Raw genomic sequence first — 23,705 nt, forward strand, 5'->3', positions numbered from 1 at the left:
ACCTTTTTCTCTCCTTTGTGTTGTGACCTTTCCGCCATGACGTGCAAAAAGCTGCACCATTGTCATCAACAAAATGAAGGTTAAGGGGACAGAATCTTTGCAAAAATAAACATAAATATGGCCGCTTTTAATATCCACAATAAATATACATTAATTTACAGATCATCATACAGTGCATGGTGAAAGAAAAAGAGCTCCCCCATTTCCGGTATTAAGTGTGTTGTTTTGTTTGGTTTCAAGTCCGCTTCAGATCTGCTCACTGGCAGCCGCACTCGTCCACCATCATGTCCTCATGATGCCGAAGGAGCATTTCGCCGTTCTCATAGTAGAGCATACTTAGGGGGCTCATCTTGGTGGGGGCGCAGCATGGTGAGGCCACTCGGTTGGGGTGGTAATGTTTGAGTAAGCTCTGCGCAGGGAAAAGAGAGAGAGAGGACACGAGGGAGGCAGGCATCAGTGATGGGATTATGCAGTTCAATCGGTTCAGCCGCTCGACCGATTAATCGGTTGGTCGATATTACCCCATTTCTGAATAATTACAAAAGAAACATCAAGGGACCCCAAAATAAATTATTGTATTCATTACATGTTTTAATTAATAGATTGGTTAATCAGTTCTCTGGAGGGTTTTTGTTCTCTTTTTCTTCAACAAATATCAGAATCGCCCTGCAAAAATTCACATCAGTTGGACCGTAAGGAAATAAGGAGGTTGTTTCTCGCTTACCTGCATGTAAGCATGATTGGTTGGGTTGAGGTGGACCCCCAAGGGTCCTGGGCAGGATCCCTCGCAGCGATAAGCATTGTATCTTTTGGGGAAGATGATCCAGGACCCCCAGCCGATGTGATTAAAATCCACGTGCAGGTCCACTCTGCGGCACAGGGACTCATTCGCTCTCCACTCTGAGGCAGCGCTTGCCTGTTCCCCGTGACCCCGCTTGCTCCTGCGCCTCTTGCCGCCCCATCGCACAGGCCGCCTGCTCTCAGCCGGGCTCAAGAACTTGGAGCGCTCGGCCGTATGCAGCAAGCTGGCCTTGGCTTTGGGGTTCCGGTCGGAGCCGGTGTGCGAGAAAATCACCAGCAAGGCACGGTCGGCCGGGGGGCCCAGCTCGGGGAGCTCCGCCTCGGCCTTCCTCCTCGCCTGTTTGCGCCGGACCCTGAGCGAAGATTTCTGCCGCAGCCAGGCGAGGAGCGGGCTCGTCATGTTGAAGACCCTCCAGCTGCGGGAGGAAGAGACCAAGGAGGACGGGCCTAAGAGAACCACCGGCTGCGGCGTTTCGCGGCAGATGTCCGACGCTCCCTGGCACTCGGGGCCGTGGTGGTACACGGCCACCGACGTGTTGGGGGCGCTCGGCGGAAGTCGGATTCTCAACTCGGCCGCTTGGATCCGCTTGTCCGACAGCAGGGCGTGGAGGTCGAACGTGGCTGCCCACAGCCCGTGTCTGTGCGCCAACCCTGGTGGACAACCAGTGTCAGTACAAAACAACAAGTCAGTAAGTAGCAAGTTTGTCTGTTTTTCTTTGTTTGTCCGGAGAAAAGAAAGACGGGCAGGAACGAAGGGAAAAAAATTTTTGGTATGTTCAAACCAAAGCCATGTATCGTATAACAATATTGTTTTTGTCCCATCTTGGTGTCAAGGAACTTTGTTGATGTGAGGTGAAGGACTTTCATTAATTTTTTTTTTTTTAAAAAGACACAAAAGTAAATATGATTTTGTTGCAATGCAATTTCGCGTTCATAGTAGACAGGATGAAATAACCGCCTCCCCAAATATTTTGCATATGTGTTTGAAATTCAAGACATACATAGACTATTTAATCAAATAAATAGAATATTAACTGTAATCAGGGCGGCCCGGTAGTCCAGTGGTTAGCGCGTCGGCTTCACAGTGCAGAGGTACCGGGTTCAATTCCAGCTCCGGCCTCCCTGTGTGGAGTTTGCATGTTCTCCCCGGGCCTGCGTGGGTTTTCTCCGGGTGCTCCGGTTTCCTCCCACATTCCAAAAACATACGTGGCAGGCTGATTGAACACTCTAAATTGTTCCTAGTTGTGAGTGTGAGTGTGAATGGTTGTTCGTTTCTGTGTGCCCTGCGATTGGCTGGCAACCGGTTCAGGGTGTCCCCCGCCTACTGCCCGGAGACAGCTGGGATAGGCTCCAGCACCCCCCCGCGACCCTAGTGAGGATCAAGCGGTTCGGAAGATGAATGAATGAATGAATAACTGTAATCAAACATGAATGAAAATAATAAACAAGACAGGTAGAAGCCATTAATGGAATTAAATCTTTGATGTGATCGGGGGGGTCGGGGGGGGGGGGGATATTGTTATTCAGGTGTGGTTTAAATTAATCTAAAGGATGAAAGAGCATCTTCAAGACGTGAGTTTTGTGCATCACATGATCAACTTAATCCACTCAAATCGAAACGGGCTAAGCCAGCTGGCCGTTATTTATTTTCCATCTGGGCGAGTTGGGCTTTGTGCATTTCCTCCTCAATCCACACAAATAGGTACAAACACTTGACACCTAACAGCGAAATGGGAGCTACTGCCGAGTTAACAAATCCCCCCCCCCCCCCTGCGCCTCTAATCTAATCAGGGCCAAGTGTGAAAAGGCAGGGGGAAAGAAAAAAAAAAGAACTAAGGACACTTGTGTAGTTGAGATTTGAGCAGGAGGGGGCGCGTCTGGCGAGATGCTCAATCAACAAGACCTATTTAAGCAAAAAAAAAAAAACGGCGAGAAAGAGAAAAAAAGAGAGAGAGAGAGAGACAGGTTTGCTTTGAGAATTAGACTGGCTGATCCTCACCCCGAGTGGGATGTGGATTGCAGCCGCTCCGCTCGTCTGGCATCCCCCCCCCCCCCACCCAACGCCCTCCCCTTTGCAGGAATGTCATAAAAAATATTTCAGCGCAACATACCTTTGGCCATCAAACTCCTGACTGTGTCCGCTCGCCTCTCGGCATCTTGCTCGGCCGCATCCGACGCGTTGGCCTTGAAGTTGCGATACAGGTGGACCATGTAGGTGGGCAGGATGTGCCCACTTCCTCCAGCTGCGGCTCCTCCGTGCGGCCGAGCGGCATCGCGGGCGTGCCGCAGGTGGACCGCGCGGCTCGGCTGGTGCTGCTGCTGGAGAAGGAACAGCGGGAGGAGGACCGGCAACAGCGGGGAGGCTCGCAATGAGCGCATGTTGGCCCGCGAGAGCAATAACAACGATTTGGAGCCCACATCTCCAGGGGTGTCTTATATACCCTCAGACGCCCCCCCCCCACACCCCCTCCGGTGCATCACGGACCCCCTGCTCACCCCCCCTCCTTTCATGTTCCACAAGTAGCTGAGAACATTAAAGGAAGTTGACATGCGTCCTCAAGACGTGTTACCTGACAGCTCATCAGCCATTCAGCTGCTAATGAGGGCGCCTGGGTGAGTTGGGCTGCGTGTTTACAAGCAGGTCAACCCCCCCCCCTCCCGAACTTGCACTCGGTTTTGCCATTAGAGCGAAGGAGGAGAAATTGCGCTTTTCTACCTTATCTACTCCAAAGCGTTTCAAAACGGGTTATCCATTCACCTACTGATGGATGACACTGCACCGGGATCAACCGGGTTTCAGTATCTTGCTCAAGGACACTTTGACATCGTCACAATAACCGGGAATCGGCCTCTTCTTAATCAGATCAAATAATACATAATATAATCAATCAAGTCGACTTTATTGTCAAATATGTGAAACATACAGCGCAGATGAAATTTCTTTCCTCTCAACCACAGTGCAGAGAGAGGAGCCGCCGTCACTATCTAGCTTAGTAAAATATTTTATTGTTCACGATTAGTTGGCTAAAATATTTAACAAAAATCAATCCGACCTTTTTTTTTAATTAGTCCTTTTATTCACAGTAAATAAACGAACACATTTAAGATGTAAGAGACAATGTCTAGCACTTTTTTTTTCAAAGGGGTTGTCGAAATGAAGTCGAGTTTTGATTGTCATTTGGGATATTTCCCACGAACATCAATAAACTTAACTTAAATAACGTTTAAATGACACCATCTGTGCGTTTTGTGTTCTAACAACCAATACAAACACAAGTTACGATGGAATTATTTCAATAAGTTGTTATTTCGGTTGACTTTGTCATTCATCGATAAACGTTTTCTTCCCTGCTTTTTTTTTACGCATGCGCAGTTCGACTCCATTCTCCACCGTGGAAGCTGGCGTTTCCCTCCCGTCGACCTCCCCGAGAAAGAAAAAAATGAAATCAAATAAAGATCAAATCAATGGGTGACCCGGCGTGACGGGGGAAAACGTCAGCCACCGGCTCCATCCCCGTTCCCGGTTCCCTTCGTGCACCAAACGGTTTGTTTTTTGGACTCTTTTCGTCGTCCCGCAAGCTGCAATGGTGAGTTCGCGTCTTGTGAAAAGTTGGGGGGGGGGGGGGGGCACTTGGTTTAATTTTCGGGCACCCTGGCCAGGCTGCTACGAGCTCGCTGCTTCTCTTTCTCCTTTTTCCTTGTGTTGCAACGAGGATGCCAACTTTAGCGTCTCCATGCTAACTCGCGTCGTTTGGAACCGTTCGCCAAGGAACAATGCAGAACGTTGTCGCGATGCAAAGGTGCGGATCGAGGAGAAAGTGGGGCACAGGGGCACCCGTGTGTTTTTGGGGGGCACCCCAACCCCCTCCCACTCCTTTGGGATTAAGACGGCGCTCGAAAATGCAAAACTAGTGCAAATGATTTACTTTTGGTGAGATTAATAAAATCAAATGGAGAATTACTGACAATATGATTGCCCAATTTCGAATTCAAATATTGTCATTTGGATCATTGTTTCATCATCGGGGGTCAGTGAATAGCCCCCCCCCGCCAAAAAAAAAGCCCTACTCAGTCTTGATTGGAGGTTTGTTCATCTTCTCTGTGTGCCATTGATAATCACAAGTCAGAATATTTCAGGGCTCTGCCACTAGAGGGCAGAAGACGCATCAGGCTAACCACCTTTGGTGGCGTTTTTTTTTAGTTTTGCGCTCTAGCATCACATTTTCTTTGTCATGTTAACGAATCGTATCTGGGGGGGGGCATTATTGTTGGAATCTTGATGCCACATTTCAGGAGTATCCAAGCGGTTGGAATCTGTAGCAGCGTTGTGGAAATGTGTGACACGATAGTTTGATTGGATTCATTTCAACAGGGCATCTCTGGTGAAATTGTTCCCTTTCCTGGTTCCTCTTCTGAGACACACGCCAGCTCAGGAACATTTTGCGAAAGAGGATGTTTCTGTCAGTCTGTCAAGAACGGAACACTTGCTTTTTTTTTTTTCAAATGTGATGGGAAGTGTTTCAAATTGGCGTGTGAGTGTTTGGGACACCTTGGCGGCCGCTGTTGCTGCAACTGCTGCAAGAGTCTTGGCCCGGGAGGAAGGAAGGAACAGGTGTGGCTGCTTTCGATTTGCCTTTCGAAATCGTACTGTTGAGCTCATCGTTTTTGGAAAACGATGAGCTTTTGCCGGCTAGTCGGCTTGAAGCCGATTTATTTGCCCAGCTGTGTTTGCCTCCTGCATGACACGCGTTAAGCGCTAATGAATGCACTGATTAGAGCGTCGTACGGAGTTAGGCTTACGTGATGTCATCTGTTTGCGCTCGTCTCGTTTCGCTTGCGCGGCGTCTGGATGTTAAATTCAGGGAGGTCAGTTGTTTTTTGGGGGGGGGGACTGAGGTGACCAGATGTACCGGGGGACACGTTTCAGCCTTAAAAGTAACAATATTCTCTGGCATCCATTCTTGATCCTCTGTAAGGAATGAGTAGCATTAGTGCAGGTGGCCATGGCACACACACACACACACACACCAGAAGGAGCAGCACAGCATCTGTTGAATTGGAGCAAACATTGTGAGAGGTTTTTTTTGCCGTGTTTGTATAAACGACACCGTCGGAGGGTCCAAGTTTGAGAGTTGCTGGTTGAATTGTGTTCGGAGAGTCTTGTTAAAATCTCTGCGGTGTCTGTATGTGTGTGTGTGTGGGAGGCAGCGGGTTGCCAGGAGGCTGCGCTCGTAGCGATTGGATGGCGGTGGAGGAGCTGATGAGTAAGCCACTCGTGCGGGTCCGCCCCCACATCCCTTTTTTTTTTTTTTTTTAAAGCAGCGGCACTTGCTCTTCACACCGCTGCTGCGCCGAAAACACAACAAAAGTCTACCGCCCGCTTCTAGGACGCGTCCATTGACGGGATGCGCGACCGACCGCCTCCTCTCGCCTGCCTGCAATCATCAGCCGCGCACTGATTGACTCTCACGGATAGCAGCGATGCCAGCCGGGATGTGCTCCTGACACAACCACCGCCTGCCCTGGATAGCCATTCGCCCGTTTTAAAATTTTTTTTTTTAGGTGTACCATTTTTCTCGGATGCTGGACTCAGCAGCGGAGCGCTAGGTATGACGCTGATACTTGACAATGCAAACATGCATCAATGTGACTGAAAATCTTCCTTAACTACTATGACTGATGGTGTCATGCGGGTGTAGGCAACCTTTTGCGCTTAAGGGCCACGTTTGATTTTTTAAAAACCTACAGATGGTGATTTGTAAAAAAAAAAAAAAAAAAAAAATAGGTCTTGATGTCTTGACGAGTCGTTGGTTGAAATAATACCGTGAAAACAATTCATTTTTATCGTCGGTGTTAAACGGTTGCGGTGGGAACGCCGAGAGGCTTTCGGCTTGAATTTGGCCGCCGATGGAACCGCTTCCCTCGTGTTTATTGATCATGTGTCAATCCAGCAAGATGGATCGAGAAGTGTTTCTCAGGCAATCTGCTCACGTTCAGCCAAATGCCTCCGACGTCACTGGACGGAGCTTCACAATGCGGATGGACAATGACTCAAAAGCATTTTGCAAAGGACGCAAACGCTATGCAATGGCCAAGCTGATCACCTGACCCGAATCCCAACGAGCATGCATTTCGCTTGAAGACAAAACTGGCACTAAAATGCCCCGACAGGACCGAACCGGGAGCTAAATCTGGCACATCACCACGGTCCAATGTGGGGGTGTTGAAATCCCGAAAACCGAGTCTCTGTCCCAATACTTACGGACTTGACTGTACAAGTGGCCTGTGATTGACGGGTGACCGGTCCAGGGTGTAACCAACCTCGCGCCCGCTTTGGCTTTCTTGATTCCATTCGATCTTGGACTCCGGGCCAACTCGCTCAAGTTGCAATTCAGTGCAGGACCGCCGGAGACGATCGACCGTATTGATCAAAACACGCAAAATTCTGCGGTCGCTTGAGGTCGGAGGTCAGGGGGCGGACCGCAGAATGACTGCAGCTTGGGAAAAGTGTCTTCAACTGAAATATTTTTATAAGTCGATCTGCTGAGGCTTTTTTTTTTAGTAGCCTGTCATTGGGCTGTCAGGAAAGCAGGCGGAAGCGCTCCCGCAGGATTTATGTCCTATTCTTAGCACCGGCACATTTTTTTTTCTCCTTCTGCCGAGCGAGCGGTTTTGACCGTGCAAAACGGCGGTCGGACTGGCAAAAGTTGGGAACAACGTGTCGCCGGGAGTCCTCCTCTGCGGTACAGAGGAAGCACTGAGTTCATTTCCTTGCCGCAGCGCAGGAAAGCGCAATGTCCTTGCGCAATCTTACGCCTCGACTCGGCGCTGACACGTGCGCCCAACCTCAAAGAGGATGTTGCATAGCCGACGTGACCGAGCGCTTCCTGTTCGAGGCGCGCCGACGCTTCCTTGTGTCAAATTTGCTCTGCGGCTTTGTAAAGATCGGCTCGGAGCGAGACTTCAAAAAAAAAAAAGGATTTGAAAATCAGGAGCAAGTAAGTGTGCGTCGTATGAGGGGGACTGAATCGTTTGCTCCGATTGCATTTTGAAGCCAACGCAAGATTAGCTAGCAGTATTGTCGTTTATTATTATTATTTGGGGGAGGGGGGGGCTGTTTGAGGACAATGAGCATTACTCTTTGATCACGTTGTCCCGACTTTGGACTTGATCCAACATTGTCGGTGCGGGAAAGCTCTCCGGAGCGTCCGTCGAAGCGCTCCTTCGCATCCTTCCTTGGGCCACCAACAGATGCATCCTGCAGCTGCGGCCTCCTTCCTGCCTGGCGTGGTTTTTTTTGTCCCCAAAGACGATGGCAGGCAGAGGTCGGGCGGGACACCGGCGGAATTTCAATGGGGGGGCCCGCACTGGCGGGCGCTTGCGGTTGCCATGGTTTTCTTTACACCAGTCGCCGAGAGTTCACATTCAAAAAGGGACGCTGGCGGATCAGAGTGGGGGACCGGAGAAAATTTAAAAAAACGTGAGCTAGCTAAATATGGCTACAACCCCCCCCCCAAAATTCCTTATCCTTTTTTTATTTATTGCCTTCCTACTACCGCCAGAGGAAATCCGAATTGTTATTGGTCCCGTGAGGCCCCGGGTTGACTGGCGGTGACAAACTGGCCCTCTGATAAGTTGGATGTTTATGACTCGGCGCTATTTTCTGCCCGGGCCTCCGCCCTGCGAGTGAGCTTGGCTAATTCGGGCTGTGGCATGCTGGAACCGCTGTGGTCAAGTCCGCGCGTTTTTCGCAGTCCCTTTTCGTCATTGATGCAACGAAAGGTCCACGGTCCAGATCTGGTCCACGGTGTGACGGTTTCCTCTCGGAAGGCCAAAAATGCTGACGTTCTTCTTCTGAGATTTTTCTTTTTCTGCTTCTGCCGGTTGGATCGATGATGTTGACCAGATGGCCACCAGATGTACCTCCGTACCATTTTTTTTTTTTGGGACCGCCCCCCAAGTAGGATGACTTCTGAAAGCTCTGTGCCCAAGGGGAGGTCTTCCCCCGTCTCCCCTCCCCCCTCTCGCACCGACGCTGGCGGGGGAAGAGGAAGGTTTCTGTCGGGACGGAATGCCAAGTTCTCACAGTCCTTTTTGGACCATGGCAGACAACAAGCAGCGTAGAAAAGCCTCTGGAAGTGCGAGCCACTCGTAAGATGCCTCTTTGCGCTGACATTTTTTTTTTTTTTTGCGGTAGGCTGATGTTAAATCCGAGGCTCGGAGATGCTTTTGGTATGTGGCGAGGGAAAGGCAATATTTGACTTCCTTTTATGGAACGACAACTTGTAGATGGTGATGTAGGACTCTTAATATTTTCCTCAGGATGGGACAATTGTATTCGTATTTTTTTTTGTGGTTAGGACCACACCTAAAGTACTCGTGGTTTCTCGTAGACCTGGAGGTGGTCCAGTCGGGACCGGCCCATTCAAGACACAACAAAAAGGAAAGCGGCGGTCACTGGAGTTCGCATCCAGTCCGGAGACGAGAGGGAGGATGAACTCGTGTCATCCTCCGCAGAACGAATAGAAATTAATATGAGCAAAAATGGCCTTCCTGTGTCATCCTCGTATCCTGGTCTTGTCATGTTTCGTCTCAGTGACGTGTCAAAGGTCACGCTACCTTTTTGTCATTTCCCTCGCCTTGTCTCCTGCAGTTGCGGGTGGAGCATGGGCACGACTGCCAGCGCAGCGCCGCCGCCGCCGTTTGAAGGTGACCAAGGTGTCCACGACAACGGGATGGCCGACAGCAACCCGTCGCTCAGCATGAGCCCCTTTCACACGCTCAACGTCCACAACAACAAGGCCAAGTCCATTATCACCAACAAGGTCGCGCCTGTGGTCATCACGTAAGTCCCTCCCCGAATACGCCTTGTGTGGATTGGGTGCCGATCCCCTTTGATCACTGCCGAGGTGTGACTCCCTCTCTTGGTTGTGGAGAGACCCCCCCCCCCCCCACCACCACCACCACCACACCCCCCTGCAACATAAACTAGGGCCGCAGTAATTTCATATTTTTAAAATCGAGCATTCTACCGATTGTCGATGGAATAATCAAGTCCGTCGTTTAAAAGGCGGGGCTTGGTCTGGTGAGTGACGTGGGTGCCGTAACGTCACTCCGTGTGGAAAAGTGAGCGCCGCAAAGCTCTGAGGCCGAGATTTCGATTTGGGTTTTATTTTTTTCCCCCCTACTCAAATTGTTCAAGTGATTCCATTTAATAGTTGCAGCCCACCCCACCCCCTCCCCCTTCTTGGCCTCCAGCCTCAGTGTTTGCCCCTGTTATCATCTCATTCGTCAGCGTAGGCTTTGTAAACACCGGCTGATAATTGAATTGACTCCTCTCACCATGCTGCCGCTATGTGTGTGTTTGTTTTCACGTTTTGTGTGCACGTGCGGACGCACACTCGCAGCTACAATTGCAAGCAGGAGTTTCAGATTCACGATGACATCCGCAAGAGCAACTACAAAGTCGGACGGATATCAGACGCCATGCCCGAGCATTACCTGGTGCAGGTGCAGTATGCTGGATCACACACACACACACACATTCACACACACACACACACCAAAGGGCAACGTGGCGCAGGTACATTGTCATGCAGCGTTTTAAGAGGCGGTGAGTCGTCTTTGGTGTCAGCTTGTGGCTCTTGAATCAGGGCTTTGATCGGCCCACTCGCTCGCTTGGCAGCCTTGAGGCTCGGCTGCCAAGGATAAGTCGGTTCACGTCGCACGTGATCTTCACAACATCCAGGCGACTACTCTAAAAATGAAATTCACACCTCTGTGATTTAAAAAAAAAAAAAATTAGAATTTTTATGGTGCTACGGTGTGCACTTCGGCTGCATTCAATTAAACTTCCAGCGTGCAAGTGCTGTGACATGAATTCGCTTTTTTTTATGTGCTGGAAACAAACCTCAAAATGAAGCAAAAGCTGCCAATTATCCCATCGTGTCATTACTTCAGCATCTGTGCCAGTGTTGATGATGATGATGATGATGGTGACGGTACTTTTGAACTGGTGGACCTCTTTTAAATCACTGACAACATATTCCCATGCCAATAAACAAGATGCGCCACCCACAGCTTTTGGATGAGCGACGGTGTATACAAGTGTCCACTAGAGGGCAGCAGTTCAGACAAGAGAAGAAACACTTGACCTTTTGATAGTGTTTTGGAGCATTTTTTTTCACTCCGCCCATCCATCTTGGACAGTTGAAAACAATTCACACTCAAATGGACAGTTGAGGTGTGTGGCCAGATGTGTAATTGTTCCGCGCTTCCCTTCTAGGGCGAGTACTTCATGGTGCAGGACGTGTACAGCAAAGCGGACGTCCTCGGCACGACCGGCTCCTTCGGGGCCCCCAACTTCCGTCAGGTGAAGGGATCGTACCCGCTGTACGGGATGGGTCAGCCCAGCCCCAGCGGCTTTAAACGCGTCCTGCAGAGGCTCCAAGCGCAAGGACACGAGGTCACCCGCCACCTTTGACCTTTTCACAGGATTAGCTTGCACTCCTTCCTGTGCCGGCCTTCCCCCCCAAAAAAAATATTCATCCCATGTCTCTGGTTGGGTTTTTTTTTTTTTCTTGCCAGGAGGTTGTTTTTGTCTGCGTGCGAGAGGAGCCGGTGGTCTTCCTGCACAAGGGTGACGACTTTGTCTCGTACACCCCCAGGAGGAAGGAGAACCTCCACGAGAACCTCCACGGCCTGGAAAAGGGGCAGCCGGTGGAAGCGCTGGAGCTTACCGTCAGGAAGGAGGTGACTTTGACTTCAAAATGGGGCGGGGGCCACTTTATATAGAACGGCGCAGACGTACAGTACCTACGGGTAGTTTTTTTTGGATCGTGGTCCGGTGCTTTTTTTTTTTTTTTTAATTGAATTAGATTTTTTTTTTTTTTTGCTGTTGTTGTTGACTCTCAGCTCCACGACTTTGCCAAGCTGAACGAAAACACCTACTACGTGTACGACGACATTGAGTACCTGAAAGACGAGCCTCAGAAGGTGGTCATCACGTGCGAGGAGGACATCCGCGTGACCGAGGAGGTTTACAAGCGGCCCGTGTTCACCATGCCGGCTTACAGGTGCGCTCTTCGCTCGTCTCCTTTTGGGCGTGGCTCGGAAATTGCCGACCGAGCGCGTTTGTTGCGTTCTTCCTTCCAGATATTACAGATTGCCGCTGCCCGTCGAGGGAGCGCCTTTAGAAGAAGACTTTGATGCTTTTGTCGACATACTCAGGGTGAGTCCAACTAATGATTAGCCGGGTTTCTGTCCATAAATATTGGGACACGGAGACGCAAACTTCTTCATGTCTTCATGACTTAATTTCCCCCCTGGCAGGAGAGTCCCGGCTTGTCCCCGCGACACGACGCAACGCCGAAGCTTCCGGCCGTGCTCTTCAGCTGCCAGGTGGGCGTCGGCCGCACCAACCTGGCCATGATCCTGGGCGCCCTGGCCATCAACCGCGTTTGGGGCAACTCTCGCCCGCCTGCTCCGTAAGGCCGTATTTTCATCATCCGCTCACTGGATACCCATCAGGGTTTCCTTTTTTTTTTTTTTTTTTAAATGGGGAAATAATTTTTTTTTTTTTTTTTTTTAATTACTGATTTTTACATGACAATTTTAATAAATAAATAAAATGTTACATTTACATTTTAAATAAATGTAAAAAAAACCCAGCACACTTCAGCACACTTACGTCAATGAATATTTCAGGGTTGAGGAACCGGCAGAGGCGCGTACGGAACCCAGACCCGTTTTCCGCATCATCCAGTCTCTGATCGTCAAGCTGCCAAATGGACAGCAAGTCTTGGAGGAGGTGAGTTTCTCTCGCCGGATTCATTGTGGGAGAGTCGCCACGCTGTTTTTTTTTTTTTGTCGTCAGGTGGACCAGGCCATTGCGCTGTGTTCGGAAATGCACGACATCAAAGAGGCGATCTACGAGAACAAAAGTAAATTGGAAGGCATCGGAGACGATTATCAGATTCAGGTTGGGCTTTTCCGGTTACAAGTTAATGCTCATTTTTTTTCTTCCTCCTTTTGCTTAATAATTCATAATACACAAATGTTATTTCCGAGTTATGGATGAATTTAGGAGGTCTTAATAAGCACATGGAGGCCTTACCGGATGAATCTCCTTCTTTGCGTTGCCCATCAGGGAAGCGGCACCAAAGAGTACTTCCTCAACAGAACCCGGCAGAGCTTGGAGCGCTACTTCTACCTGATTGTGTTCAACGCGTACCTCCGCGAGCAGTATCCCCTCGCCTTCGTGACCAACTTCAGCCGGTGGATGTGCCGCCATCCTTGGCTCTACCGCCTGCTGGCACGCATGGACCTTTCCGAGCTATCGGCGTCGCCCGAGTTGGTCACCAGAGGAGCCCGCGTTCTGGTGAGTAGCCGTTACCTCCGCCAGGGGGAGCTGCGGCTGTTTGGTTGATGCTGGCTTTAAATTGTTTTTTGCCACTTCGATTTATAGTCTAGTAGCTCAATGCTAACAGATAATGGGAAATGCCATAGACAGGCTATTGCAATGGTAGCATCCGTATCGCCTTAGTTGGAAACCTTTAAACTGATAGATTTGTAAAACAACAGGAAGCAACAGATTGCAGACACACCTTTCGTTTGTTGTGCAGGTGGCCGGCGAGTATTTAGCGCCCGACGTCCTGAGCACGGCCAAGGAGATGAAGGCGCTCAACTTCAGACGCGTGCCCAAGATGCCCATCTACGGAATGTCGCAGCCCACGTCCGAGGTGTCTTGTTGATTCTTCCCCTTTTTTTTTTTTTTCCTGTCGCTTCCCCGTTCAAAAACGTGTTCTTTGCGCCTGTGCCTGCAGGCGGCCGCGGCCGTGCTGGCCCACCTGACGGACGAGAAGCGCAAGCACAGCCGCATTCTGTGGGTCAACCTGCAGGAAGAGCTGGTTTTAGAAGCCAACGGGCAGATCTTCGCACCCAGGGAGCCGTCGCGCTTGGATCAGCACGTTGCCATCCCAACGTCGGACCCGCTCATCATCGAGGTCGAGAGGAGGCTCGAATCGGAGCCGTTTTGACTGCAAATATAAACCATAAAACGTACCCCTCCCACCTGTGAAAGATTTTTTTTTAATAAATTACCTTCATCATATTTTAACACAAATGTCGACGCATAATGTACAGTTTAGAAAATGTTGTTGGGGGAAAAAAAATAAAAAATACTTGCACTTGGACTTTGTTTCGATTTAAGAAGCTGGAGGCGTCCCTCAAGGAAGAGATTCTGCGTGCCCAGAAGTGGCTGGAAGTGAGTCTTGAGCAAGAGAAGCAGATGAAGATGTTCAAGAGCGTCCTGACGGCGCGGGAGATCGTGGCGCAGCACCAGAAGGCCGCGCCGGCCCTCGCCTACAAGCGCATCCCTCTGCCCGACTGCGCCGCCCCCTGGGAGGAGGTAACCGCTAACTGCTAACCGCTAACAAGTGACCGCACAGATTTAATTCCCCGCTAACCTGAGCTCAGAGCGGAGTGACTGAATGGACCGTCTCGTCTCATATTTGTTGTCGTTTTTTGTGCTGCGGGCAGGATTTCGACACGCTGCTGGACGCCATGAAGGGCTCGCTGGCCGAGGACTCGCGCTCGGCCTTCGTCTTCAACTGCTCCAACGGCAAAGGCAGGACCACCACGGCCACCGTGCTCTCCGTGCTCACTTTGTGGCACTTCAATGTACGCTGCGCCGTTCTCGCGTCTCCGCGTGGCACGGCTATGAAAGCCGACCAAAGTAGGAGTCGTTTATCCCCCCCTCCCCCGCAGGGCTTTCCGGAGTTTCCCGAGGACGAGATCGTCAGCGTCCCTGATGCCAAGTACACCAAAGGGGAGTTTCAGGTAACATTTTCTTGTGCACACTGTTTTTTTTTTTTTTTGGCTAATAATAAATGACTGGACTTTTTAGAGTCAGATTTTATGGGGTTGCCATGGAAACCTTGTATGCCTCCAATAGAAAGAATCATCAAGTGCTCCTTGGGCACATGTGAGCTAATCCAAATCTCAAAAATCGAGTTACGCTGGCATGTGGGAAAGGAGAGCTACAGTTGCACACTCACACACACGAGAGTGAATTTCTTTTGGTGTGTCTATCTTCGGTTTGGACCCATTTACGGCTTTGTGCGGACCGCATCGTCCGCCGTAAATAAATCCCAGGGCTTCACAGCTTCTTCCAACTCTTGTTACATTTCAAAAAATGCAATGAATAGGGCCCGGAGCTCCTCAGGAGAATAGCAACAATCTGAGAGAGTAATTGACACCCAACCGCAAGATATACAGTAAGACTATATTTAGCTACCACAAGAGGGCGCCAAAGTACGACGAATACACAAAGCGGCCTGTTAATGAGCCGCCTTGTGCCCAACCCCCCCTCCATCGCCAGATTCTGGTTTAACAGGTTTTCCTTTTCTTTTCAGGTGGTGATGCAGCTGGTGCGCCTGCTCCCCGACGGCCACCGCATTAAGCGCGAGGTGGACATGGCCCTGGACTCGGTTTCCGAAACCATGACGCCCATGCACTACCACCTGAGGGAGATCATCATCTGTACCTACAGACAGGTCAAACTCTATCTCAGAACTGGGGGGGTGGGGGGAGGGGTGTCCTCTCACTACTGCAGTGTACACTTCACATATTTATCAAAAGATGCAGCGTCCCATAGAGGTCAAAAGGCAGCCTCCTTTTTCCCACCTCAGCTGGTGTCCGGCGCGCACGAACGAGAGGAATGCGGGCACGAGCGGCCGAGCGTGGAAAAATTGATTATGATGTAACTTAATGGAAGCTGGTTGGATAAGAAAAGGGACCAAGAGAAGCAGTGAAGGAAATGAAATGTTCCTTAATATCCGTCGCGGGCTTTCAGATAGCTCATCTATCAATTTCCAGTCTTGCCAGATGGAAAGTCCTCGCCGGATGCAGAAAGTTGGCGGGAAAAAGAGGGGAAGTCTTTCCGAACGATATGTACAATATGTTAAGATGTGTTGTTTGGATTGCTTTCCGTTGGTTTTCTGGGTGTAAACTAACAAAGCCGAAGGAGAACAAAAAGGAGCTTGTGAAAGAAAAAGGCTCGGCTTTATGGCCTTTTTGAACAAACGCTGCAATCATTGCGCCTCTGCGTTCCGTCAGCTGTTCCCGGAGGAGCCGGAGGCACCCGGGCCCGCTCGGGGGGCCTATCAATGGGACTTATTGTCTTCCGCCTACAGTCGGGGTCCGGGTCTGTCTCTCGGTGACGCCGCGTAGAAAAGCCAACGCGAAGAACGACCGCTTGCAATTTTGAGCTACCCGAGTTAAAATCCAACTTGAGATGAGGCTTGACTTATCCGCAGGCCACGTGTTGGCACTGCCGCCATTGCAGCAATCCCCCCCCCCCCCCCCCGCAACCCCCCCCCCCACCCCCCCCACCCCCCGCCCCTTTTCCCTTTCCTCTTTGCTTGAAAGCAGCAGTCCAGGTGCTAAACAGTGCCAGATGTTGCTGCAAGAGGGGAAAATTTCACCGCCACTCCGTCCCTCTTATAGCGGAACACCCCCCCCCCCCCCGCCCCCCACCCGTACTGCCTTAAAGACCCCCTCCTCCACTTCACCAGTGGTTGGAAAATGTGTCTTCCAGCGAGAAAAATATATGTTCGCTCAGAGACCCGGAGGATCCAGCAGCTCCCAGAGGGGGCCCACTAAATGAAGAGGTAAGGGGGAGGGGGGGGGGGCTACGAATCAGGCGTGACCTCCACATGGCGCATACGTCTCCCGACACTTGGGCCAAAAGAGCAGGCGGGCAAATTCGCCTCCTCCGGGGATATGTGCTGGCTAATGCACGTTGGGCTCCCCTGCGCTTGCGTTGACCCCCCCCCCCCCCCCCCGCCCCGCCGGGTCTGGCCTCTCTTGGCATGATTAGCAGCGGATGATAATGAACATGGCCGTCGAACCGAAGGCTTCCTTTGAATTCAGCCTGCCTCGGTGACAACGTCTCTGTGTGTGTTCCATCATGCGAGTGCGTTCACTGAAAATGAATTCAAAGGAATCGACAAAGCAAAACGTTCCCCCGCGCAGGCAATTATCTTCTGACACCAAAACTGCTAATTTGACATATTTTATTAAAAAAACCCAACTTGCTGCTAGTTAAAGTGGCCATTCCAACTGCACTTAGCATTGTGACAGATTCATTCTGCATGGAGCCAAATGAACTGATTCCAAACAATTGGGTGACACTGACTTGCCAAACTCATTTTGCTTGTGGAAATGCTTTTTGTTTTGGCGCAGTCATCATCGTCAAACTAAACAAAAAGAAAGACGACAAATGTTGAATTTAAAAAAAAAAAAAGGTGAATATTTCAATATTTCAAGCTCGGCTAACAAGCCCCCCGTCTCCCACTCCGGCTCTAGCAAGCTTGTTCTCTGGAGACCCTTTTGGAAATGACACACAACTCGTCTGAATTCCTCCCCCCCCCCCCCCAGACCCCCCACCCTTGCGCGCCGGCCAGGCCGTTGAAATGTTCAAGGTATGTCTGATATGCATTCTCCCAGAGGTCGTGACGCACGAGACTCGAAAGAGTCTTAACCGCAAGAGTACAGAGTTGCATTAATTTGCTGCCGCTTATGCAGTACGCGGTTTTCCAGCGAGCCCTGCTTCGAGAAACCCACTCTGACTTGGGGGGCGGGGGCGTGGGGGGGTTTAATGGTGACAATGTGGCTGAGCAACTGGAAAAAGACAGATGGCTGGAAGCCGTAGAAGCGTTTAACACGGGAGGCGTCTCCTCCTCCTTATTTATTTTGCGAGGCTTGCATCGGGGTTTTGGTTCGTCACCCCCCCCCCCCCCTATGCAAGCCGGCGATTGAGGGGCCAGTCCATCTAGGAATTGCACTTTGGCTCCACTTGTGAGCCCACCTGAAAAATCAGCACGTATGCTTGACATTTGCCGCTCTGTGCATTGAGTCACGCACGGGGGGGGAGGGGGGGGGGGGGCACATGTGTAGGTCGCCTGTGCGCTCCAGACAGGTCGGGCTTTGGTTTGGTTTAGGATTTGAGTGGGAGGCGCCCCCTACGCGAGGTGATGAATGACCGCTTGTGCGAACCTGGAAGGGCCAATATGGATCTATCTGTTTATCCCGCGGCAATCCCGTCGGCGGCTAATTGGCACCAGATGTCGGTCCGATTGACCTCTGGTGACCTTTTCACCGCGCGGCACGCACTTCCGGTTGGCACGGTGACTGAGAGAACCTGAAGAATGGGTTGAAAGATGATTTGAGCTTTGTTATGGCCCATCCATCCATCATCTACCGCTTATCCGGGGCCGGGGGCAACAGCTTTAGCAGGGAAGCCCAGACTTCCCTCTCCCTAGCTACTTCTTCCAGCTATCCCCGGGGGATCCCGAGCCGTTCCCAGGCAAGCTGGGTGACATAGTCTCTCCAGCGTGTCCTGGGTCTTCCTCGGGGTCTCCTCCCAGTGGGACATGACCGGAACACCTCACCGGGGAGGCGCTCAGGAGGCATCCGAGTCAGATGCCCAAGCCACCTCATCTGGCTCCTCTCGATGTGGAGGAGAAGCAGCTCTAAGAGCCCGGACACCCTGCGGAGAAAACTCATTTCAGCCGCTTGTATCCGTTATGGCCCGTTTGGCTCATTTAGAGGCAGCGATACTAGCGGGGGGGTGGGGGTGGGGGCAGGGATGCATTTTTGTAGCATTTTACGTGCTTAAAGGTCACTATAATCACGTAAAATGAAGTTTGAGAGGAGCTTTGCTCGAGGCCAAATTGCATGACTCCTTCTTGCGACTGTCTCCAAGATTCTCCAGAAGCTCCAAAATGGCATTGCTGAATCGCGTACATTTTTTTTTGTTTCCGCCACTTCGAAATGGTGACACGAGGGGAAAAAGATCCTTTCTCCCCACCCTCTCCCGTTTTGCGTCTGCCTCCGTGTCATATTTATGTATGTATGCGGCGGCGGAGACTACGTCCCAGACAGTTGTAAATAATGGAGGTCGTGTTAAGCAGTCGGGATAAAGATGTAGATTGTCGTTGGTATTTTTTTTACACACTAAGTGCTTCTTTGGGGTCCAGGGCACAGATGGTAATTGGGTTCTCACAACCAAGGGCTCGTATCTCGCAGCGCATCCTCTTTTTTTTTTTGTCCGAATGTTGTTTCTCCCCCTGCGAATCATTTGGGCTTCAATAACGGCTGTCTGGGAATGGACAGGAAACCCCCCCCTGACCCCCTACCCACACCCGTTGCGCCATTCCGCTCTGGAAGGATCGCGTTGTGGTGCGTTGCGCGCATTTTCAAAAGACCCCTCGTACTCAGTTGTGGGAAGTATGAAAAGCAAGTTTGCGGCCCTGATGAGAAGTGCTTGAGGCTGCGACCTCAATCAGAAAAATGTCATTTAAAAAAAAAAAAAATCTCCACTCCACCTTCAAGTGAAGTGCAACCTAATTACCTTTGCCTTTGTGAAAAGTCCTATTTTTCCACCTGACTTACACGGGAGACCTTGAAACTTTCCGTCTCGTCATTGATCAAAAGAAGTCTGTTTTGCAAGGAAATGTGCTTTATGTTTGCAAAAACTACCTTTTTGTTCAATTAGCTGCGCCTTGTCCTCTTAATGGCTTTCGTTCGGCCCTGAATCACGATGATCTTTATTTATTTTATTTTTTTTTAATTAGTGTTCTGAAAGGACAAGCCAGACATAAACCTGGTTTTATCTCCATTCCTGTCACCTTCATACACTTTGACTTTTTGCGACGTTATTCAATCACGCAGGTCTTGAATAAACTCGTCAACAGTCCAAACCACTCGGGAGTGTTTTGTTGAAGAAGGCTTTGAACCCCCCCCCCTTTTTTTTTTTGGTGCCCTTTTCCTTCCAGATCAAGAGCGGCAAGTCTGAGAAGGAGCGCCATGAACTCCTGCTGAGGAGCCTGCAGTATCTGGAGCGCTACATTTATCTCATCCTCTTCAACGCGTACCTGCACCTGGAGAAGAAGGACTCCTGGCAGCGCTCCTTTGCGCTCTGGATGGAGCAGGTAACTTCGACTCACCTGAATTTGTAGTCGTTAATTCCAGATATTGACAAAACAAGGTTTGGATGCAACATACTTGGCGCACCGCGAAAGCAGACCAACAAAAGGCCACAAGGTCTTGGTTGCGATTCCGTCAAAAGCGCTCGCGGTTTCTATCCCGACGAGAAGAGAAGGGCCAAAAGAAAAGAATGTTTGCAATTCGCCGAATGAAAATCCCCGCCGTCATTTTTGTCCTTATTGGGGCGGAATAAAAGCGGGGCGGCATTCCAAAATGGACAGGAACAATCGCTGAGAAAACAGCTGTCAGGGAAATATGCTGGGTCAACAGAGGCATATCCTTCCTGTTATGAATACCAAATATGTGCTCTGCGTCTGCAAAGTGTGTGCCCGCTCACGCTGGGAACCCGCACGGAATAAATACATACCGAACGCACCCCGCTGTCGCCGCGGCGCTCAAAGGAAAGGAACGCCGGCAAGTGTTTCTTGTGCCAAAGAGCATCATTTGTGTCACCGCAGGGGGTTCGGCTTGAAAATCAAATGTCTTGAGTTTGCACCGATCGATTTGAAATGTGGAAAAAGGTCTCACATGTCTGATGACGTCGCGAGCAAACGTGTCTAGCGATGAGGCAAAAACACAACCCTCCACCCCCAAAAACAACAACAAAAAATGGATGGCAATCTAGATTCTGGACACCCAGACCTGAATTAGATTAGACCTGAATCAAAAACGTGTCATCCAGACTTCAGCAAGATGCGATTGTCTTCAACCACTTGACTTGAGTTCCCTCCAAAACGCCTTCGGTCTCGCTTTGAGCTGTCATGAGCGCGGCCAGCGGGTTGCGTTGGCCCACTTGCTGCTGAGCCTGGCGCCTTCCCAACCAATCACAGCCAAATGGCCTCTGGGCCAGATCGTTAGCCTGTCACCAGTGACCGTGGCCGGATCATTCATGACAAGCCCCCAAGTGTCAGAGGCGGTGGCGGGGGGTCTTCGCCACCACACACACACAAAGCCGCTGTTACGCAAGCCTCCGTGTTTGATTGGTACTGTCCGTTCTACAGCGTGTGCCGGCCCTGCGGATGCGTGGGTGTGCGCGCACGCTAATTTGATAGCCGCCCTGAAGGCAGGAGCTCATTATTCACGCTCACACGTGGTGCCGGCTGATATGAAGTCTCCGATTTCCAAAGCCCCGCGCATTAACGTGGGCAAAATGAAAAATAAATAGGTTGTATACTGCGGCCGCAATTCACAGTCCTCAAGAGTGAAGACACTCTCTCACATTTTCGTTGAGGTTTTATCTTTTAATGGGACAACACTGAAGAAATGACACTTGGACGGATTGAATAACTGTGTAAATGCTGTGCGCCATTTTGTTTTTAGCTTTTGTAGCGTTTGAGAATTCACATTTTTGCAGATTTCTTTTAAGCTGTACTCTCTCCATTAAGATGGGTGTCCCGCAAGGCTCCCCCGTAGGGCCTCTACTTTCCTCTATTGTTTGACCACCACGCATCCACACAAACTTTACAAAAATTACCGTCCAGTATTTGGGCGGCGCTGCGGGTGTCATGTGCATGCTTTGAGTGCTGTGCAAGAATGTTTTAAAAGCTTCCTCCTCTTCTGCCCTCGTTACTTTTTCATGGCAAGTGGATCCTGTCCTTCTGCGGCAAATTTAGCTCCTAAGCCCTCCATCTCCTCGCCGAACCAAATCAAGAATTTGTGTCTATTTGGCTACTGCGGCGGCTTGCATCAGCTGATCTGTTTGCCGCGGTTTAGACAGCTGGGTCGCGGAGTCCATGAGTCAGGTTAAGTGCTGCGCTTTCGTGGCAGCGATCCAGACGTTCAAGCTGCAAGTCTCATCCGCTGGCTGACTTAATAGCTTCAGTGTACTGATTCATTTGTTCCCCGCGAAGGAAAAAAAAAAAAAGACCCTGAATGGAACATTATTGCATTGTAAAAGGGATTTGCAGTGCAGTGAAAACCTTGTTTATGGAGGGGGGGGGGGGGAGTGAATGGGGGGGAAGGGGTCCGAGCCCACACGAAGTTGGTGAAAATCTGCGCTGTAAAGAGCGCAAGGCATTTAAAGTTCGTTTGGAATACATTCTTCATTCCTTAGAATCTCAAAGTGCTACAAGCATCCAGACTGTGGAGCTTTTTCCCTTCTCAGCGCCTGCACTTTTTTCTTTTTTCTTTTTTTTTTTTTAAACACCAATTTTCTTGTCAAATGGACTTAATTCCTGTCAACATCTGATTTAACTCGCCAGGTGGCCTCCCGGGCGGGAGTGTACGAGATCCTCAATCGGCTGAGCTTCTACGAGTTCAACGGCCCGAGGGACGACGCCCCGCTGGGTCGGCTGCGCTGGCGCTGGCTGCAGCAGAACCGTTTTCCGGAGCTTCCTTTCCGAGGGCATTTCCTCTGAGGGGAAAGCACGCCGGCATGCTTTTCGCCTTTCAGAAAACAAAAAAAAAGAAAAAAGATAGACAGACGTTTTGATGGCTTTTGACTTGACAAAAATTGCAAGAGCTCGAAACTCAACCTGCGAGTTGAAGACGTGCGTTTTGATTTGACACATGCCGACATAAAAGATTCAACTGTTATCCATTTTTAAGCACGTCGGCTTCTCAGTGCAGAGGTACCGGGTTCGATTCCAGCTCCGGCCTCCCTGTGTGGAGTTTGCATGTTCTCCCCGGGCCTGCGTGGGTTTTCTCCGGGTGATCCGGTTTCCTCCCACATTCCAAAAACACGCGTGGCAGGCTGATTGAACACTCTAAATTGTCCCTAGGTGTGAGTGTGAGTGCGAATGGTTGTTCGTCTCTGTGTGCCCTGCGATTGGCTGGCAACCGATTCAGGGTGTCCCCCGCCTACTGCCCGGAGACAGCTGGGATCGGCTCCAGCACCCCCCGCGACCCTAGTGAGGATCAAGCGGTTCGGAAGATGAATGAATGAATATCTGGGATTGAATGTGTGAAGTTTGAAAAGACGGATGAATACGTCTTTGGGAGAGAATGAGTTTCAGTGTACATTTGTCCTGATAATCGGGTTCATGTTGTTTCTTTTAAAATGACTTATTTTCCGTAAAAAACGTCATTCTTGTAAAACGACAGAGGTATTTCCTGAGAATTGTGTTTACTTGTGTGATCGGAATTTGAGTTCACGGTTGTAAAATTCAGACTTTTGTATGGTCCTGTAATGAGTTGTTGTTCTTTTGAAAATTTCCGAGTCCGACTTCTTTTCTGAATCGTCCTCCGTAGCCACTAGTTTTAGCAAAGGGCTAACAAAAAACAAATCTAAACTGGTAGCTAAAAGTTAGCGACTAACATTGCCTTCTCTTTTTTTATTTTTAGGCACTTAAATAAAGCGTTCAGAATCAGGTGGTCTGCTTTTTATTTCCTTTTGTCATCAGCAGTAAAGAAAGAATTTCCCAAATCTGGATTCTAAGCTTCAGTTTGACTTTTTTTATTTTTATTTTATTTTTTTAGCGGTTCTTTTTTTTTTCACTAGGAATTTCTGCAACCTAGATGCTGGAGTTCTTGTTTTCTCACTTGGAAGTTTTCCATTGAGCGCTCGAGCCAAGTAATGATCCCTCTTTTCTGCTTCCTAGCCCCCCCCCCCCCCCACCCCCTTCTCACTTATCTCCTCATCATCTGGTGCTGTAAATGCACCGCCGCTGGCATATCCAGCCGGCCTCTTGTCTTGTCTGGCGTCTGCGCCGTGAAGGGAGAGGAGAGGCCGAATAGATGATGCATTGTGGCTCGGGCCTGACATGCTTGCGTCTTCCGTTGGCGGTAATGGGGAGCTTAGTTGGATCAAACGGGCTAATCTCACTCGCTGGGCTTTTCCTGCAGACGGCTCTTGAGTTGAAAGTGTCCTCTTTGTAAGTCTGATATCGCAGATCGCTTCCCGTCTTTTCTTATCT

At 50.1% G+C, this 23,705-nt stretch overlaps 2 protein-coding genes across 4 annotated transcripts; one reads left to right on the top strand and one right to left on the bottom strand.

Annotated features, from left to right (window-relative positions):
• Nucleotides 1-52: 52 nt before the first annotated feature.
• ndr2 (nodal-related 2) lies at nt 53-3,204 on the bottom strand. The gene is made up of 3 exons (XM_052072677.1): nt 2,913-3,204; nt 725-1,452; nt 53-409 (listed from the first exon to the last, which is right to left on the bottom strand). The coding sequence occupies exons 1-3, from the start codon at nt 3,178-3,180 to the stop codon at nt 257-259; spliced, it is 1,149 nt and encodes a 382-aa protein (XP_051928637.1). The 5' UTR covers nt 3,181-3,204; the 3' UTR covers nt 53-256.
• Nucleotides 3,205-4,175: 971 nt separating this feature from the next.
• Nucleotides 4,176-22,268, top strand: pald1a (phosphatase domain containing paladin 1a). Of its 3 annotated transcripts, none has more exons than XM_052069545.1 (19): nt 4,176-4,388; nt 9,455-9,646; nt 10,209-10,311; nt 11,087-11,266; nt 11,389-11,553; nt 11,716-11,876; nt 11,956-12,031; nt 12,133-12,287; nt 12,508-12,610; nt 12,677-12,781; nt 12,950-13,180; nt 13,425-13,541; nt 13,626-13,805; nt 14,012-14,209; nt 14,341-14,481; nt 14,569-14,640; nt 15,216-15,356; nt 19,641-19,796; nt 22,053-22,268. In XM_052069545.1, exons 2-19 carry the CDS (start codon nt 9,468-9,470, stop codon nt 22,206-22,208), a joined length of 2,619 nt encoding a protein of 872 aa, XP_051925505.1. In that variant the 5' UTR covers nt 4,176-4,388; nt 9,455-9,467; the 3' UTR covers nt 22,209-22,268. The 3 variants fall into 3 exon arrangements, with proteins under 3 accessions (XP_051925505.1, XP_051925504.1, XP_051925503.1); XM_052069544.1 differs by lacking the exon at nt 4,176-4,388 and adding an exon at nt 6,120-6,408; XM_052069543.1 differs by lacking the exon at nt 4,176-4,388 and adding an exon at nt 8,771-8,952.
• The last annotated feature ends 1,437 nt before the right edge of the window (nt 22,269-23,705 follow it).

The sequence above is a fragment of the Hippocampus zosterae genome, chromosome 7 (assembly GCF_025434085.1).
Source record: "Hippocampus zosterae strain Florida chromosome 7, ASM2543408v3, whole genome shotgun sequence".
Lineage (NCBI taxonomy): Eukaryota > Metazoa > Chordata > Actinopteri > Syngnathiformes > Syngnathidae > Hippocampus > Hippocampus zosterae.

What these genes read in the sequence shown, in the direction of transcription:
- ndr2 (XM_052072677.1), bottom strand. Translation starts at nt 3,180, where the DNA reads ATGCGCTCATTGCGAGCCTCCCCGCTGTTGCCGGTCCTCCTCCCGCTG. An exon ending in CAGGAGTTTGATGGCCAAAG is followed by an intron (nt 1,453 to 2,912) that starts GTATGTTGCGCT and finishes GTTGTCCACCAG; the next exon opens with GGTTGGCGCACAGACACGGG. An exon ending in CCAATCATGCTTACATGCAG is followed by an intron (nt 410 to 724) that starts GTAAGCGAGAAA and finishes TTCCCTGCGCAG; the next exon opens with AGCTTACTCAAACATTACCA.
- pald1a (XM_052069543.1), top strand. Translation starts at nt 8,873, where the DNA reads ATGCCAAGTTCTCACAGTCCTTTTTGGACCATGGCAGACAACAAGCAG. An exon ending in TCTGGAAGTGCGAGCCACTC is followed by an intron (nt 8,953 to 9,454) that starts GTAAGATGCCTC and finishes TGTCTCCTGCAG; the next exon opens with TTGCGGGTGGAGCATGGGCA. An exon ending in ACACCAAAGGGGAGTTTCAG is followed by an intron (nt 14,641 to 15,215) that starts GTAACATTTTCT and finishes TTTTCTTTTCAG; the next exon opens with GTGGTGATGCAGCTGGTGCG.